The following is a 17728-nucleotide window of genomic DNA, read 5'->3' on the forward strand; positions in this document are numbered from 1 at the left end:
GCCGAGGCCTGCCATTCCCAGCAAGCACCGCGCCCCGGGACCAGCGAAGGGCAAGAGCGGCAACATGGCGGCACCCGGAGCTGGAGACCCGGTGGATGCCGAAAGCGGAAAGGCCCCGCTGGCTCAGCGCATCGACCCGACTCGGGAGAAGCTGACTCCTGCACAACTACAATTCATGCGGCAGGCGCAGCTCGCCCAGTGGCAGAAGACGCTGCCACAACGGCGGACCCGGAACATCGTGACTGGCCTGGGCATTGGGGCCCTGGTATTAGCAATTTGTATCCATCTGGACTATAGACTCGGGGAGACCGCATTTGAGGGCAGGGGAAGGGCAGCAAAGGCGTGTAGGAGGGCAGTGCGGGGGTGGTAGAAAGAGCCGGAGCTATGAAAACCTTGACTACTTCTAACGCCGAGCCAAGAATTTAAGTGTACCTCACTTTGTCATTGTAAAGGTGCTCTTTTAATATAATTTATTAATGATAACGGAGTCGGGGTCAGGGCTCAGAGGAGCAGAGGGCAGGTGATTTGGGAGGATGAGATAAACAAAGGTGGTGGAGCAAATCAGAAAAGGGAATGCGCATATTCCACGTGGTTTCCTGAACCCACCTGTCCAGATGGTTACACCTTCTACTCGGTGTCCCAGGAGCGTTTCCTGGATGAGCTGGAAGATGAGGCCAAAGCTGCTCGAGCCCGAGCTCTGGAAAGGGCATCAGGACACTGATCCAGATGGGCATGGTGCATGTCTAAGCTGCTGGAGTCCCTTCACATGATGGATGATGCTCCATGAGCCTGTATAAGTTGAAGCCTGCATTGCTGGCCGTCTTACTAACTTTGGACCATGATAGGGGTCCAAGTCGCTGGGGTTTGTGCCATTGTCAAGGGAACAACGCCCACCTAACCTTGATTCTGTGTGGCCACTGACCCCTTTGTTTGTTTCCTAGTTTGTTTCCTTGTTTGAAGTATCCACCTTGGCTTTTCCCAAGCATTGACTTCATGGTTTAATCCTCTTAAACTCCCCTGGGGGCTGATTTCGAGTGTGGAAGACAAGAGGTGGGCTATTATGGGGGTGGGTGTGGCAGCTCTGTGCAGTGTTGGAGCCTAAAGTGGAAAAGATGGGGTCAGGTTGAAAATAATAAACTGAATCATTTCTCTCCGAGTCCAATGAGTGTTGGGGCTGACACTTCATGCTGAAGCACTTCACAGGCAGCAGCTGCAGCAGTGATATTGCCCCAAGTGAAGTCACACAGTCGTGTCTGACTCTTTGCGACTCCATGGACTGTAGCTTACAAGGCTCCTCTGTCCATGGAATTTTCCAGGCAAGAGTATCGGAGTGGGTTGCCATTGCCTTCTCCAGGGGATCTTCCCGACCCAGGGATTGAACCCGGGTCTCCAGCACTGTGGGCAGACACTTTACCATCTGAGCCACCATTGCCCCTGGGAGCTGTAAATGTTTAACTAGAATTACTTTTTCCATGAGATCGTTCCACCTGACTTAAGGGAGAGATTGTGGTGGGTCACTGGGCCGTTTTGAGACTGAACCAGCTCTTGGGGGCGGGGAGGAAGGTCACTCTTCTGTCCTCAACCCTCAGGAACACACTACGCTCAACTTGACTGCCTTCTCCCTTCTCCAGAGGTAAAGGAAGGATGGACAAGCAGCTTTCATTAACTTCCACTGGGCCCTGCTTGTGTAGGCCTAAGGTGGAGTCTGGGTGGAATCTTAGCTTGGTCAGGTGGATTATTGACCTTGCAGTTTCTTCATGAACTGCTGGCAGGAAGCCCGAAGGCTGGGTTCCGCCCCTGCCTCCCATTGTGAGAGGGGAATTCCTTCTAAATCCTCCCCTGCCTTACCCTACTACAAAGCTTTTTTTGGCTGTGCTGGTTCTTCATCACTACTCATGGGTTTTCTCAAGTTGCAGCAAGCAGGCGCTACTCTTCGCTGTGGTGCGTGGGCTTCTTATTGCAGTGGCTTCTCTGCACAGCACAGGCTCCAGGGCGTGCAGGCTCTGCGGTTGTGGTACATGGGCTTAGCGGCCCTGTGGCATGTGCAATCTTCTCTGACTAGGGATGGAACCCTAGTCCCTTGCACTGAGAGATGGGTCCTTAACCACCGGACCACCAGGGAAGTTCCCCCACAGAGCTTTGCCCTGTTTCTAAGATCCACACAGATTCGCCAGGTTCTAGGTTCCAGAATTTTTATTGGCTGCTACTAATTCTCCCTCCTCCTGCCCAACTGGGAGTGTGCCTTCTAGAAGCATCTGGACTCGGGTGGGACTGTTTAGTGGTTCTCTCTCTGCTGGGGAGGCGGCAAGGATGAGGATTTACAGAACGTACACCTTCTACACACAGCAAACAGTTCCCACATGTTTGGCTCTTCTAGGGGAGCAGCACTGTCCATGCCCGTCTGGCTGCCTACTCCCTCAGTGCTGAGGTCTTCCTTGCAGGGTTGTGCTGGTCAGCAGATTCTAAGGGCACAAGCTCCATGGTGGGCCCAGGTGTGGGTGAGACACAGGGCCTCTGTTCAGAACTCACTGGAGGGAAAAGAAGAAGTCCTAAGGAACCTCCAGAGCCGGAGGAGGCTGAAGCCGAAGCCAGTTACCACTCCCTAGGCTCTCCCTCCCTGGGGCCCGCCCTCACCATCCTGCCAACATCCCCGGCGAATGTCACCCCCTTGCTTGCCCGCTGCTCCTGGGAGCCGGTACTGCTGCCGCTCAGGGAGTTCCTTCGCATGATGCCTGGGTGCAGGATGGGGGGGAGAGCACTCAATGAGGGGAGGGGCCACGGGAAAGTGGGGGGCTAGTCCCCCACACCAAGGGGCAGACCCCCAGGGCCGGAAAGAAGGTCAGATCACTAGGGAGGGGACCCTGGAACGATGGGAGCTGGTGACTTCTGTCTCACCAGGGCCCAGGGGCTCAGAACGCTGCAGGCTGTTGCGCCGTGAGGTGGGGAAGCTGCCCTTGGAGAGGCGGCGCTGGCGGCTGGACAGCATAGCAGCAGGGGCCACGATCCCTGGCGGGGGCTGCTTCCCAAGCCTGCTGTACAAGTCCTCGATTTCCTGTTTCTGTAGTGTCTGTAGTGCCTCCACCTCTGCCAAGTGCCTGAGGACACACCAGGGCCGTGAGAGGGCTGGCCCAACACTTGGCTCTGGCAAGTCCACCTCCTGCCCGCCATTCTCCCGACTCACTTCTGCCGAAGATTCTGCAGCTCAGCCCAGAATTCCTCGTCCTCTCCACTGCTCTCTGACTCCTCGCTGCTCAGACACAGGCTGTTACAGGAGTAGCTCATCCACACTGGGCTGGGATGGCTCAGGGGTGGAGAGCTGCCCCCTGCTTGGGGTCCCTGCCCATCGTCCCCTTCCTCTTCAGCTCCAGCCCCTAGGCCCTCAGCTGCACGGTCACTTTCAGCCAGAGCCTCCCTGGCCTCTGGCCTGGCTCCAGCACTGTCCTCCGTGTCCGAGCTCTCCGAGGTCAGCTGAGGGGTTTGAGGCTTCGGGGAGCCAGAGGGAGTTGGGGATGCCAGCTGCAGGGGAAGAGGCTCAGCTGGCTCCGTGGATGAAGTCACTTGGAAGCGCCCAACAAGCTGAGGCTTTCCCTCTGTAGCAAGACAAAGAAGGCATCAGGCAAGAAGGAAGAGAAATCAGTGGTAGGAAATAAAGTCACTGAGAATGATGGGCAGGGGAGGGTCAGTGTTCAAAGGTCTCACCTTCCGAGATGGGCGCCAATCTGGCTTCACCCGGGAGTGACTGACCAAGATTCGGAGAGGCCTATAAAGTGTGGGTCTGTGAGTAGAGAAATGATCCAGAGTGAAGCCCACCCGCCCCCAGCCCCTGCCGCCCAATCATCCCTCTTGGTTTCCTACTCACCTCACTCTCCATCTCAGCTGTCAGCGATGAAGGCCGCTCCTGGCCACAAGGAGTACTGGGAGTGGGAGGGGGCAGGCTAGGGAGAGGACCAGGAGGAGCTGGAGGAGACTGGGACAGGAGCCCAGGGGCCGGGGACAGCAGGGACTGCGCCACGGTCATCACAGCCAGAGAGAAGGCACTGGCCAGAGAGAGGAGAGGGGCTGCAGTGGTGGAGGGGAGGGGACAAGCAGAGGGGCAGGGGGCAAAGGAAGGAGGAGTGAGAGTGACCTGGAAACAATCGGGGAGGAGAGAACTCTGTGGAAACTGAGATGGGACTGGAAACTGGGGTGCACTGGGGGGGAATGGAAGTGGGCAGCTTGGGGGGTGTGGAGAGAGATTTGAGGAGGCCTGAGGAGAAACTGGGGAGAATGAGGAGGGGCTGAGATGACATGGGGGAGAAGTGATGGGAAGGACGGGACTTGGGAAAACAGGGGTTCCAGGAGAAAAGGAGTTTCCAGAAGACAAGGAGGTTCCAGGAGATGTGGAGGCAGAGAAAGCTGCCCAGGATCTCTGCTCCAGGGAGGTGCTGCTCTGGAGCTCTGCTGGGAAGAGAGGGAGGGAAGGTTGAGATTCCAGTCGTCCAGTCCCATGGAGCAACCCCAGGGGTGGAATGAGTAGGGACAGAATGCAGTACATACCCCTAGGTGGATCTGAGGGGTACCCCAGGAGAGCAGGCAGTGGTGCTGGCTCCTCCTGAGAGAGAGAAATGTCACAGTGGGAAGAGTTGAGTCTTAGATGGAAGGTTCCAGGCTGGGCGTCTTAAGCCAGGACTCATGAGCCTCTATGAGTCCACAGATGAGTTTCAAGGGATTCAAAAGTGTTTTCAAGAAATATTTAGTGGTAAAGGGGCACGACATGTGCAACTTAAATGTTTCCAAAAAAAGAATGCATGCACACAGGTGGATGGGGAGAGAGGAAGGGAGAAGGCTAAAGGTCATGTAACAAAATACTACTAGCAAATCTAGACAGAGCACCCTGGAGTTCTTTGTACAACTATTGTAACTTCTCTGTAGGTCTGAAATTATGACAAAATACTGAGTTAAAAGTATGTACTGAACACATTTTTCTGGAACAAGAGTCCATGGCTTTCATCAAACTCTCAAATGGGGGAAGAGCCATTGTTTTGGGATCCTAGAGATGAAGACAAGCTAGATCCAAGGGGGCTGGTGGAGGCAAAGAGTAATTAAGCCTGTAGCAAAGTCCCATCCCCCTGGAGGTGCCCACAGGGGTCTGACCTGGGGACTCAGAGGGTCTTCACCAGCCTCCGCAGGGCCAGTATCTCTCTTCAACAAGGTCTCCACTCGCTGGATAATCTCTCGAATCCGGTTCAGGAATCCAGCTCGCTCCGAGGGCAGAATGAACTCATTATACACCTGGTGAGTGTCAGTAGGAAGGGGAAGGGGGGCTCGGTTAATTCCACTTGTCCCAAAGTGAACTCTTTAAAAAACCAACCCTTCACCCCACTGCTTCTGCTCATCAATCTAAAACAAGTATTTAGTAAACATCAACTGTGTGCCAGGCACTGTGTGGTTGTAAGGAGAAATACAGCGTAGAGGAAGGGAGCTAACCCTCATAGCATGCGTGTTTATACCAGATCTTTACGTATCTTATCACATTTGACACCAACAACAGCTTACTGTGGTCTACATGAACACGCCTACTTTAGAGTCATACTAATCAATGCTCAACGAGGTGCAGTTCAGTCTTCCCAAGATCATGGGATTTGCACCCAGATCTGTCTAAAGCCAAAACCTGAGTTATATTTCCACTGATGCCTCACCTGCTTTTGGACACAACTCCTGCTCTCATACAGCTTATAAAATGTGCCACACAGATCCACATACACACAGCTCCACAGAGTTAAGTAAAAATAAGGCAATATGTGATAAATATAACATTCAGGCCTACAAGCACTTATTGAGTGTTTTATGCGCCAGCATTCAGGTCTGCAAACACTTATTGAGTGTTTTATGCACCAGGCATAGGCTAGATTCTTTGAGGGAACAAGAAAGCAGAAAACACTGTCCTGGTCCCAAAGAAGCCCAAAATCTTAGTGGAAGAGACACACACATACATAACTCGATAGACTGCAAGCCAGTCTAAGGCAGGCAAGGCATTTATGACTGAGGTACAGATAAAAGTGCTATTCCCGGAGGGGAAAAGGGAGAGCCACTGTTTAATGGGTAGAGATTCAGATTGGCAAGATAAAACGGTTCCAGAGACCTATTGCCCAACAATATGAATATACTTTACACTACTAACCCGTACACTTCAGAACGGTTAAAATGACACACTTTACGTGTTTTTTACCATGATTTTTAAAAATGCCATTCCAGGACTTCCCTGGTGGTCTAGTTGTTAAGACTCTGTGCTCCCAAAGCAGGGGGCCTGGGTTCAATCCCTGGTGGGGAAAGATCCCATCTGCCACATGGCTTGGCCAAAAATAAATAAATAAGTAGAAATAAATAAAATAAAACACCATTCCAAGAAGAAAGCAGTTCATACCACTTCAGGGGACAGCAGGGAGCTGAGATGGCTCCAGAGCTGAGCCTTAAAGGATGACTAAGAAAAGCAACCCTTTATTGAGGACCTACCACATGTGGACATTTCCCATACTTTTATCATTTCACTTCTCATACATGCTATATCATTTCTTATATATTACATCAGAAAAGTGAGAAGTGTTAGTCACCCAGTTGCGTCCCAACTCTTCGCTATCCAATGGACTGTAGCCCTCCAGGCTCCTCTGTCCATGGGATTCTCCAGGCAAGAATACTGGAGTGGGTTGCCATTTGCTTCTCCAGGGGATCTTCCCAACCCAGGGATCAAAGGCGGGTCTCCTGCACTGCAGGCAGACTCTTTACCATCTGAGCCACCAGGGAAGCCCATCAGAACATCTTTGCAAAATAAGTAACATCCCCTGCATTTTACTGATGCTGTTCAGAAAGGTTAAGAAACTTGTCCAAGTTTGCCAAATTAGTAGCTAACAGAGCTGAAGTTGGAACTCAGGTCTTATGTGAACCTCCATCCTTTCCTCTGTTCTGCACTGTTCTGAGGCAGCAAAGGGCACATTCACAAAATAGCAAAGACTGAAGTACAGCTGAGAGTGCTGTGAATTTTAAAGGCCACGCTGCAGAATTTGGACCTTACTCTGTAACCACAGGTAGCCACTGTCGATTTGGGGGCAAAAAAGCAAATTTAAAGTCTTGAGAGAATTCTGCTGCCAAGGAAGGGAGGGTGGGCTAGTAAGGAAAGAAAAGAAGGCAATGGACCCTGGGTTGAGGGACAGGGTCCCTCTGGTTGTATGGGATCTCAATTGGGCCTGAAAGCTCATAGAGAAAGCTCCCATGGAGAGAGACCCCTGAAGAGATGGAAGCAGAAGCTGAAAAGGCACATAGGCCTCTCCAGAGGACCATTCAGAAACCAGTGTGGCTGGATGAAAGATTCCTGAAGGGCTGAGTGGCTTGACAGAAGTTGATAAGCCTGCATGCCAGGTGCTGTTTTGTTTTAATCCCAGACACAAGCTGAATGACATGATGGAGAAGAAGCTTCAGAGGGAGTTCCTGAAGTCTGACGTTTACTCCATTCCCTTCCCTCCCGCACCCCAGAGGCTGGCAGCCACCGCCCCCACTCCACTGAAACTGGTCTCCCACAAAGACCTCCTCCTGACAAAAGCCAGTGTGGTCTTGCCTCAGGCCTCACCCTATGCCTCCTGGAAGCAATCTCCTTCTTCCATTTTTACTAAAATATTCCAGAGTTCCTTCTATGTCTCAGGTTCCGTCTCTGTCCTTTGATAACCTATCCCTGCTCCCCGTTCCAGAACTGGGGGTATCTACTAAGATACTCCTCTACGCCTCTGGCTTTGCAGGTCCATCTTCTCTCGTGTTCAACTCTGTGCTGAGACTCCCAGATCCACTCCTCTCCCAGTCCTGCCTGACCCATATTCTGATTACTTATGCAGGATCTTATCTTGCCTGCCCCTCAGTCATCCAAGCTCATCCCCCTCCAAAAAACAAAGCCATACTCTCATTTTAAAACTTCTTATCTCCTTGATGGCCTATTCCCATGAGTTCCTCCAAGCTACAGGTCACCCTTGATATCCCTCGCCCTAACTCCCTCTCATATCAACTTATCAAGTACTTACTGACCATCTTCCATGTGCACTGTACTATGTCAATCAATCACTGGATGACACAGTAGGTTATTTTCCCAAAATAACCCCCAGATTCACCCCTTTCCTTCCTCCTCCCCCATAATCCATTCTCTGCTTGGACCACACCTGGCTTCTTGCATCCATCTCCCAACTGGATACCCTACCCACAGCCCTCTCCCACATCCCACAACAGAACCGTCTTCTTAAAACCTATTCTTATGGTGTTACACTCTAACTCTTAAGACTCCATTACACATTACATGCTCACATTACATGCTTAAGCACATATTACATGCCCAACCTCACTTCTACAAAACTTTTTTTAAATTGAAGTATAATTGATTTACAATGTTGTGTTAAGTTTTGCTGTACAACAAAGTGATCATATATATATATACACACACACACACACACACACTTTCTTAATATTCTTTTCCATTATGGTTACTACCTAGGATACTGAATATAGTTCTCTGCTTTACAGCAGGATCTTATTGCTTCCAAGAGGAACCCTTAATTCCAGTGACAAAGGTCTCCTCAAGAAGCCCTCCCAGCCCTATACTTCAAGTCACTCCCTGTTCCCATGCCTCTCCTTTGCCATACCACCAGACACACCCTTTCCACTCATCACTGCCATTCTGACCCATCTGTCAAGACCTTGCGTGAGTCCTTCCTCTTCCACTGCTGATCCTTTCCTTATAACCACAGCATCACGTGTCTAGTGTACACTTCACCGCAGCACTTATAGATACCTTGTGTTAGTCTCAAATTGCTCCAGCTGAGGATCCAAACCTCCCTGGATAAACAGAAATCTCCTCCCAAACAAGGGCACATAAGTCTTCAGTGCCACTGCACTGAGGGCCCGGCAGCTTTGAAACCCGTCATTGGATTGTGGGGGTGGTGGGGCAGTTCAGCACCCGGGGACATCAGGAGGGAGACTCTTGTCTCAAATCTATAGACTGTGCTCTCATCTCTCCCTCACCATGGCAGCTGCAATCTCTTCTGGGCTGTCCCCATCCAGATCAAATCGGAAGGTCACCATCTTGCTGTTGTGCGTCTGCAACTGGCATTCAACCACTCTGTCATTCTGGTCTGAGACCTTCAGGGTCAAAGTCAGCAGAGGGGAGGAGGTCAAGCTCTGTCTTCATCAAGTGTCCCCACCCCTCTCCACCCAAGTCACAATGGCCAGATTGGAACCGGAGAGAAGCAGATTCTGCCCCCAAAGTCTCATACTGAAAACATGACCGGCGGCCTCTTGGGTAGGAGTGACACAGTGCTTCTCACCCTTTCTTCTGGCGGACCGCACACCCCTCCCTCTGACAGTTCCATCCAGGTCCTGTAGGTTATTCCTGAACTCCTGTGCCCCTTCCTTACACTTGTGACCCGAAGCCGGGATCGGGGTCTACACCGGAGGTTTTTCCCTGGGGGTCTCCTCATCCGTTCCATCCCTTCTCCCACATCACTAAGGCCTGATGCTGCATCTGAGGCATAACTGGAAAAGGGAAAAGACAATGGACCCCAGAGCTCCATAGAGCTCACCTTGAAGCCCCCACTCAGACCAGAACTTACCTCTCTCCAGTGGAAAAGTCATTGCCGGGACCAGAACGTGGAATGGATAAAGCGAAAGCCTGAAACAGGATATGGGTTTGTGAGATCAGGGGAGGATAACTGTTGGGCTCCAGGAAGATAATATCAAGGGTGCTGGGGTATTAGGCAGAGGGAATAAAGATGAGGACAAGAGTGGTGGATTTCCAAGGACATGGGGCCGGGTCATGGTGTTGGGTTTTACAGGATGAGAGCTAGGTCGTGGGCTTGGAATGGCTGGGAGCCCCCCCATGTGACCCCCTCTCACCGCGGGCAGGCGGAGATGGGACTCAGCGGGGCTGGATGGCACCCCACTAGGAGGCTGAAGGGCAGGGTCTGAGGCATCCAGGAAGCCGGAGGAGCTGAGGTAGCCATCAGTCTCGCAATCCGCTGGTGGGGGAGGGAGGGGATCAAAAAAGGGGAAATAAAGGGGGGTGATGGCTGAGCAGGGGACTGCCTGAGCAAGGAGGGGATCTGGGGGTGTGGGAGAGTTGTTTCCCAGAAGGAGCACTGTCTAGATGTGGAAGACTGGGTAAGTGACAATGCTGTTGGGTTGAACAACTTGGTAGGGGGGCAGAGGTCAAGGGTTCTGGGATGTCAGAGGTGACTTACAGGTGGTAGATGAATAGCTGGCATGGCGGAAGAGGAAGGGCTGGTGCTGGTCTGCCTCTGGCTCCTCGGGCTCAGGAGGGAAGGCACCGGAGGGACCAGGAGTCATGGGGACAGCGGCTGGTGGGGGTCCCGGCGCTGGGGGGAGGGCCTCCAACTCCCTAGCTTTGCGCAGCTTCTCACGCTTTCGCTGGATGGCAGCAACCCGTTCACGCACTGCACGAGCCACTGGCTGATAATCAGCTTCACACACTAAGCCCAGGGCCACCTGGAGTTGGAAGGGTGAGCAACACAGTTTGAAGTGAGATTCACCGTTTCCCAACAAAGCATCAGGACACCTTCTTGAGGCCTCTAGGATATACAAGAGGAGAAACATATATTGATTACCCACTGTGTCCACAACTGGCATTTTTTTAAAAAGTCATTTATTTACTTGACTGCACTGGATCTTTGTTGTGGCAGGTAAGATCTTCAGTTGCAGCATGTGGAATCTAGTTCCCTGACTAGGGATCAAACCTGGACTCCCTGCATTGGGAGCATGGAGTCCTAGCCACTGGACCACCAGAGAAATCCAACTGGTAACTCTTTACCATATCATCATTAAATCCTTCCAGCAACCTTCTGAGATAGGTCTTATCAACCCTATTTTAGAAATAAGTAAAGTAAGTGACCAGTTCAAGGTTATACTCTAAGTCAATTGCTCTGGCGGGGAGGGGTGGGGTGGAGAAAAATACTGTAGATATTTTTAGTTGTCACAACTTGGGGGGTGATCCCACTGGGATCTACTAAGTTGATGCCAGGGATTCTTCTCAACAACCTACAACAGCATAGCACAGTCTCCCAAACAATGATGTCACTAGTGTCAAAGTCAAGAACCTCTGTGTGTAATGGATCAGGTCCCAATCTCAGGTCAGGTTTGAGCTGGGCTACAGAGACTGACTCCTATGTCTTATTTCAAACACATTCTTACGTTCTTGACCCAGATCCACCAATAGATGATTCCCACCCTTTCAACTGCATTTTTCCATCAAGAATATCATACTCTTTCCCTTACCACCTCAGACCTTCCTAAACCACTCCTGCATCTTCTGCCTCTCATGGTCCACCAGCTTCTATTCATTATCCTTATTCATTTCAATAACAAGCTTCACTGGGCAGGTAAAGGAGGTGGGGCAGGATGAGCTGACTCAAAATCTGAACAACCTGAGTCAGTTGTGCCACTTACTTGCTTGGGACCTGGTACAAGATATTCAGCTTCTTTGAGCTTTCATTTCCTCAGCAGTAAATCAGATAAAATCACTCTATGCAGGGTTGGTAACAACCATCAGATGCACATGAAAGGGCTCTAGGATGTGGGTGATTAACTGAGCTCCCATCACGTGCTATGCACTGTCAGGGGCAGAAGGGTCAATACACACAGTCTCTGCCCTCAGGACCTTGGAGCCTAGTGGAGGAGAAAGATGGGAATGTATCCTGGTATAAAACAAAACTGATGGAGACCCGTCCCGTAACGCAGGGCTTGCTGAAGTGGAAAGAAGCATTTAACTTTAACTCTAGAGCGGACAGGCTTTCTCAAATGCACGGTTCCAAGCATGAAGCAAGATCAAGAAAAAGATGGGGTGGGGAAAACAAGAAAGAGAAAAATAGATAACTAGGAGAGAAGGACAATTTGGGAAAACCGGATCAGCCGGAAGTTAAAACAGGGAGGTTCAGGGACCCAGGACTGCAAAAAGGAAATCCTGGACTTGCGGAGAACACTAGGTGTGCCCGCAGGTGCGTTAAGGCGAAAGCAGCAGGGAGACATTTGTAGGAGACTCGGAGAGGACTTGGTTGAGCCCACCACCCAGACATCGCACCCGCAAGGCACTGGCTCCTCCGGTTGACATTCACACGCCCCTCACATGCCCAGTTACGGGGCAGGCATGCTGTCCTCTGCTCACCATCTCCTGAGCCACCTCCTCGGCCGCGTCCCGGCCCAGCTGGAACAAGAACTCGATGGCCTGGTTGTCCCGTGGGCGTCCCCCTCGCCGCGCGTCCTCCATGCGCAGCCAGAGCTTGAGGTCCGGCTTCTCTCCGTCGTCCTCCTCCGCCAACTCCACATGAACGCCGCGCTCCTCGCGGAAGAAGGCGTGAGCCAGAAGGTCTTGGATGGTGAACCTGAGGGCGGTGCCAACGTGAGCCGAGCCCCGCCGCCGCCCCCCCCCAACACCCCTCCCGCCCTGCCCCCTCCACCCACCTCTCATTCTTATCCGTGCGGATGCAGCCTTCAATGATCTCCTTTACCTCGGGCATCTTCACCTTGTAGAAGCTGTTGGGTTTCGTGCCCTGGGGAATGGGGTAGCATGAGGCCTCCCGCTCTCTGTGCCCCAGCTCTCTGCTGACCTCCCCCTCCCACCCCGCCCCAGCCCAAGGCGGCAGCACTTCCAGTTGCCAAAGCACCGGGTCCGCGTTTAGAAGTTGTGATTTAAAATCCCAGTCCCCCCGCCCCGACCCCCCCCCTCCCCCCAACACACACGTATCGACAGTGCGACCTTGAACCAGGCTCTCGCTGAGCCGGTGTCCTCATTTGTAAAATGCAGGGCAGAACATTTGCCCTGCTCACCCCGCGGGGCAGCGGAAAGGATCGAGATTGTATTTGAATCATCTGTAATCTTTAGGGAGCGCTACACACATTGTTATTCTAAACAGCTTGTACTGGAGGGGCCGTGAGTGCATCCAATAACCAGGGCGTCTTTGTGCCTAGCCCGTTTTCATTAAGGGAAAGGGCAATGACCGCGGGGTGGCTGGGACAGGCAAATGGAAGGGGGACTTGTGATTCCCTCTCCTCTCTCACCGAGGTGACCTTGCGGTAGATTTGAGCGGCATTCTGGCACTCTGAGTAGGGGTATTCCGAGGTCGCCATCTCCAGCATGCACATGCCAAACGCGTACACGTCCACGGCCTCGTCGTACTTTTCCTCGTACATCTCTGGGGCCATGAACTCCGGGGTCCCTGCAGGATCCACAGCAGACGTCAGTGACTCTTTTCTGGCTTCGTCCCTCTCCTTGAAAGTACAAGCGGGGGTGGGGGCAACCCCGCGAATTCTGGAGTGCAAGAGACCCACCCCGTCTCATTGTGTGTGTGTGTGTGTGTGTGTGTGTGTGTGTGTGTGTTGGGTGTGTGTGTGTGTGTGGGTGTGTGGGTGGGTGTGTTGGGTGTGTGTGTGTGTGTGTGTGTGTGTGTGTGTGTGTGTGTGTGTTGGGTGGGGGTGTTGTGGGGAAGAGAACATGCCACAAGTCTTCCCATCTTCCCCGTGGTCTTCTAACTCCGTGGAGGGGTTCTAACTCTAACCCCCTTCTAAATCTACTGGGGGAGAGGGTCCCCAGGCTCTCTCCGGACAGGGGAAGGGGACGGAGGGTAGGAATGGCAAGGATCCTCCTGGAGGGACGCACCGATGACGCTCTTGGCGAAGGAGGCGCGCTTGAGCGTGGCCAGGCCCAGGTCCCCGATCTTAACGGAGCCCGTAGGGCCGGTGATAAAGACGTTGTCACACTTGAGATCTCGGTGCAGGATGGGGGGTACCCGGGAGTGTAGGAAATGGAGCCCACGCAGGATTTGGCGGCTCCAGCGCTGAAGGACTCGTGGTTTCATCTCGCGGAACCGCCTCAGGTATCTAGGGGAGCGCGCACAGCTAGGGTCATAGCGGGGGACACACAAGATGCGGGGGGAGCCCACCCCTGGGAGGTTCCCCTCCCCGTAGCCCCACCCACTCCCGCCCACGCACCGGCCGCTAGCTTCTCCTAGCACAGATCCGCGCCCGGCCTCAGACAGAAAGGCAGTCAGGGGGTGTGGCGGGTAGACAGAAGGTTACAAAACAGGTAAATTCAAGATATGGCCGCCGCCAAGGTGCCGTGGAAGCGCCGGAAGGGATGACTAGCTGCCCCGGACGTGGGGGAGGGCTTCCTAGAGGAAATAACTTTTCTGTGGTGTCTTGAAGGATGAATAGGAGTTCAAGGGTGAAAATGGGAAGAGATGAAGACTTTGCAGGCAGAAGGGAAGGCGTGCTTAAAGGCACGGAGACAAGTGACGGCGCAGGGTGGGAGGAGGTGCTGGGAATTTGATTTGTCCGGAGCGTAGGCTGGATCCTATAGGGACTTTGTGAGCAGTCGCAAGAAAGAATGGACTTTATCCGGAGGGCGGTGGGATAAGTCGAAGCGTTTTAAGGAGAGAAGTGATAAGCCCAGATTCCCGCGCGCTGCAGGAAGATAGGCTAGCTTGGAGAGGAGAGAGGTAGCATGGTGGAGGACTCTTTAGGAGGCACTGCAGGCCTCCAGACGCTCAAGAGGCGAGGATGAGAGAAAGTGAGCCCGGTTTGGGACCTGCGTGTAGTCTGAGGAGGCCGGGCTCCTCCAGAAGCAGTGGCGACCTCCCACCACCAGTCCTCCCAACTACCACCAGCAGGCGCGGAGCTCACGTCTTGAGCGTGCCAGAGGTCATGAGTTCGGTGACCAGCACGATGCAAACCTGGCCCCTCAGCACCGACTTCCAGGAGTCGTAGAAGCGGACGATGTTGGGGTGCTGCAGCCCCTTGAGCATCTCCACCTCCTCTGAGAATCGCTGCCGCTCGGCTCGAGAGAGTTTACGAGTCTGTGGGGTAGGGGACGGGGGTCACGGTCACCTCAGGCCCAGGGCCCCCACGAAGAGGGGGACGGGGACACATGAGGCGGGACTTGGAGGAGTGGTGAGGGTAGGAGCCAACGGATGGGACTGGGTGGGTGTCATCATTCGCCAACAGGATTGTAGACCCCAAGTTCCTGGTTTGCCCCCGCTGGACCGCTCCAAGGACACGCCCACTATGGGCCTGGGGCCGCCCCCTGGACCCCCTTATGGACACAAGAGCTTTTATGCAGCCTGGTCCAGGAGCTCTGAACTCAATAGCGCCTTTGTAGCCGCCCAGGCCGGCCGTGGAGCGGGAAGGGACGCCCCGGGGCTGGCAGCGGGCAGGGGCAGGCGGGCAGCAGGCAGGCGGGCGGGCAGAGAATTGGGGCCGGCAAGGGGATTGGCCTCAGAAACTGGTAACTGCTAGATCCAGGCAGAAGGGCTGCAGAGGGAGGTACAGACAAAGAGAGAAGGCATCCAAGACCAGGTGCCAGGAGACCGCCCCCTGCCCCATAGTTGTCTTGCCTTCCCCCATCTCCCTCCCCACCCTCCCACCCCTGGTTTGGCCGCTTCTCCTGGCCTGGCCTAGAGCCTGGGGTGTGGCACTGGCAGGCACAAGGGGCAAGCTCAGTGCCAGGGCTGGAGGGGAGGACCCTTCCTCCAGGCTCTGTCCCCTCAATATGAATCCAAAGCTCAGACTTAACTGGGTTTCCCCCCTATGGGAGGAAGGTCCTTCAAGCCAGCATACCCCTAAACCCCATGGGGCTCAGTGCTTTTGGTCTGGGGAGAGGATAGCTCAGGTAGGCAGTAGGATGAGGAGCAGAACTGGACTCAGGCCAGGGCTGGAGCTCCCTGTCTCCCCTTCCCCCAGCCATGGGGAAGTCCAGAAGTTTGTTCCAGAAGGGATGTGGGAAGGCCCTGTCCTGATACAATAGCCCTACATCTTCTGGAAATGGAGACGACCCTGTCCCAGATCCTGGCCTCCATCCATCATTCCAGCCTTCTAATCTGCAAAGATCCAGGGCAAGGAAAAAGGAGGATCAGGGTCACACTGAGGGTCTCAGGACTTAAGGGGAAGGGAGAGGAGGAGACAGTGGGTAACCACTGCAGGAAAATGGTGAGCCACCCCTCAGGTCTGAGCTGGCTCCCTACCCAATTTCCCATCTTATTTTCTTTCCAGCTCTCAGGGTTGAGATGGAGCCTGTAAAGTAAGAATGTCTTATATCCACAGGGGAGCTACCACACACCACCTGCCTCAGCTTATCCTTCTGCAGCCTGGAATCAGCCAGGTCCATGGACCATCAGAGCAAGTGGGACAAGTGTCCAGACATTTGACTGGAAAAATACATCCCCCTTGCTGCTGTTCCCTGGATCTCCCATCCCAAGACCTCCAAAGGTCCCGTCCCGTGGCGTCACCGAGGGGGCGCCCAGCCGCACCTGCAGCTCACACCAGGCCACCTCCACCGTGGTGTCGGTGTCCAGCCCTCGATACACCGTCTTGAACGAGCCACGTCCAATCTCGATGTCAAACTTGAGGTATCGGCCGTCCGGGGACGTTGCCACAGCCTGGGTCTCCGTGTCCTCTTTTTCCTCTTGCTCCCGGCGCCGCTCCCGGGCTGCCGCCGCCTCGGTGATCCTCGGCTGTTCCCGGGACCCCGACCCTCCTGTGGAGCCCGCGGGCTCCGAACGCTCGGAGTCTGCAGGCTTCACTGGGGCGCCCGCGGTCCACGTGCCCTCAGAGGGCTCTTCGGCACTGGGCGGTGGGCTCATCGCCGGGCCGGAACCAGCGGAGTCCGGCGGTTCAGGGGGCTCCGGAACGGGTGAGGCTGGCTGGAACCAAGAGCTCAGCAGCCCCAAGTCGACTGAGCTGCGTCGGCTGAGACGGGAAGAGCGCTGCCGGGGCTCAGCCTTCCCGGAGAAGCGGCGCACCCGGCGGGGAGGGGGCCCGAGGCGGGGCGGCCCCGCCGCGGCGAGGGGCGGCGGGGGCCGCAGGGGCAGGTCAGCTTCCGCCTGGGACATGGGGACTTCGGTGTCTGGGGCCGGGGATGCCAGCATAAGGAAGGACCGGGCGCTGCAGGCGGTAAGCCGGGCGGCCTGACAGGACGACTGGCTGGGTGCGCAGTGCTCCGGCAGAGCTACTGGGGCCCCAGCCCCGGCTGGCCTGCCCCGCAGCTCCGCCCCCGCCCCGCCCTTACCCCCCAGAGCCGCCCCCTCGGAGCTGCCTGTACAGTGGAACCCCTGGCGCAGCCCCTCACCTCTGCCACTGCCCCGCCCCCGGCCGCTGGCCCTCCTCCTCCTGGCCTCCCGGAGCACCCGCCCTCAGTCTCTTTCCGAAGCTGGAGCCCGGGGAGAGGCGGTGTGTCCTCGCGCACTAAGAGTGCGCAGACCTGTTTGGGGGAGCACGGTACTAGGACAGGGAGATGAAACGTGACCGCGGCTCCCCGACCCTAGAAAAGGGGCGTGGTGAGGAGGAGGCTACCACTCGTCTGCACGCCCCAGATAAGGTAGCGCCACCCCCTCCTAATCGTCCAGAATGGCCTCGGGACGACAATACAGAGGTCAATGGAAAGATCTGGTTTTCTCCCATGTCGCAGTCCCTCGGGGCTGCGCAGGGATGGGTGTGTGCACCCCAGAGCCGGCCCCTCCCCCAAACCAAGGACCGGGTCACCCATCCTCTCCACTCCCCACCTTAACCACAGCCTGGCCCTGACCAAAGTGGCTGTTTTTGCTCTGTGGGCTCTCCTTCCTCACCCCTCTGTTTGCCAAAGTTTCCAATAAACCAAAGTCCATATCCGGTTTACTCCCCCTCAGCTCCCCTTGGCCTCAACTACCCGACCCAGAGCAGA

General features: G+C 54.6%; 2 protein-coding genes across 3 annotated transcripts; one reads left to right on the forward strand and one right to left on the reverse strand.

The window, feature by feature from the left end:
* Positions 1-21: 21 nt before the first annotated feature.
* Positions 22-1162, forward strand: COA3 (cytochrome c oxidase assembly factor 3). Its single transcript, XM_020888057.2, has 2 exons — positions 22-278; positions 615-1162. The coding sequence occupies exons 1-2, from the start codon at positions 65-67 to the stop codon at positions 719-721; spliced, it is 321 nt and encodes a 106-aa protein (XP_020743716.1). The 5' UTR covers positions 22-64; the 3' UTR covers positions 722-1162.
* A 1013-nt stretch (positions 1163-2175) lies between these two features.
* On the reverse strand, positions 2176-17041 carry WNK4 (WNK lysine deficient protein kinase 4). Of its 2 annotated transcripts, none has more exons than XM_070479461.1 (19): positions 16320-17041; positions 14698-14870; positions 13676-13896; positions 13078-13235; positions 12481-12569; positions 12185-12401; positions 10248-10512; positions 9904-10025; positions 9621-9679; positions 9426-9543; positions 9034-9150; positions 5134-5271; positions 4537-4591; positions 3860-4437; positions 3700-3760; positions 3182-3590; positions 2896-3095; positions 2635-2732; positions 2176-2528 (listed from the first exon to the last, which is right to left on the reverse strand). In XM_070479461.1, the coding sequence occupies exons 1-19, from the start codon at positions 16935-16937 to the stop codon at positions 2526-2528; spliced, it is 3699 nt and encodes a 1232-aa protein (XP_070335562.1). In that variant the 5' UTR covers positions 16938-17041; the 3' UTR covers positions 2176-2525. The 2 variants fall into 2 exon arrangements, with proteins under 2 accessions (XP_070335562.1, XP_020743744.2); XM_020888085.2 differs by having other exon boundaries at positions 3860-4440.
* Between the last annotated feature and the right edge of the window lie 687 nt (positions 17042-17728).

This window comes from Odocoileus virginianus, chromosome 17 (genome assembly GCF_023699985.2).
Source record: "Odocoileus virginianus isolate 20LAN1187 ecotype Illinois chromosome 17, Ovbor_1.2, whole genome shotgun sequence".
Lineage (NCBI taxonomy): Eukaryota > Metazoa > Chordata > Mammalia > Artiodactyla > Cervidae > Odocoileus > Odocoileus virginianus.

Bases quoted from the DNA above. Each gene is read 5' to 3' on its own strand.
- WNK4 (XM_020888085.2), bottom strand. From the start codon at position 16,937: ATGCTGGCATCCCCGGCCCCAGACACCGAAGTCCCCATGTCCCAGGCG. The intron at 10,513-12,184 runs GTGAGCAGAGGA...TTCCAACTCCAG, and splicing joins AGGAGGTGGCTCAGGAGATG to GTGGCCCTGGGCTTAGTGTG. The intron at 3,096-3,181 runs GTGAGTCGGGAG...GTGTGTCCTCAG, and splicing joins CTGCAGAATCTTCGGCAGAA to GCACTTGGCAGAGGTGGAGG.
- COA3 (XM_020888057.2), top strand. From the start codon at position 65: ATGGCGGCACCCGGAGCTGGAGACCCGGTGGATGCCGAAAGCGGAAAG. The intron at 279-614 runs GTATCCATCTGG...CCACCTGTCCAG, and splicing joins GGCCCTGGTATTAGCAATTT to ATGGTTACACCTTCTACTCG.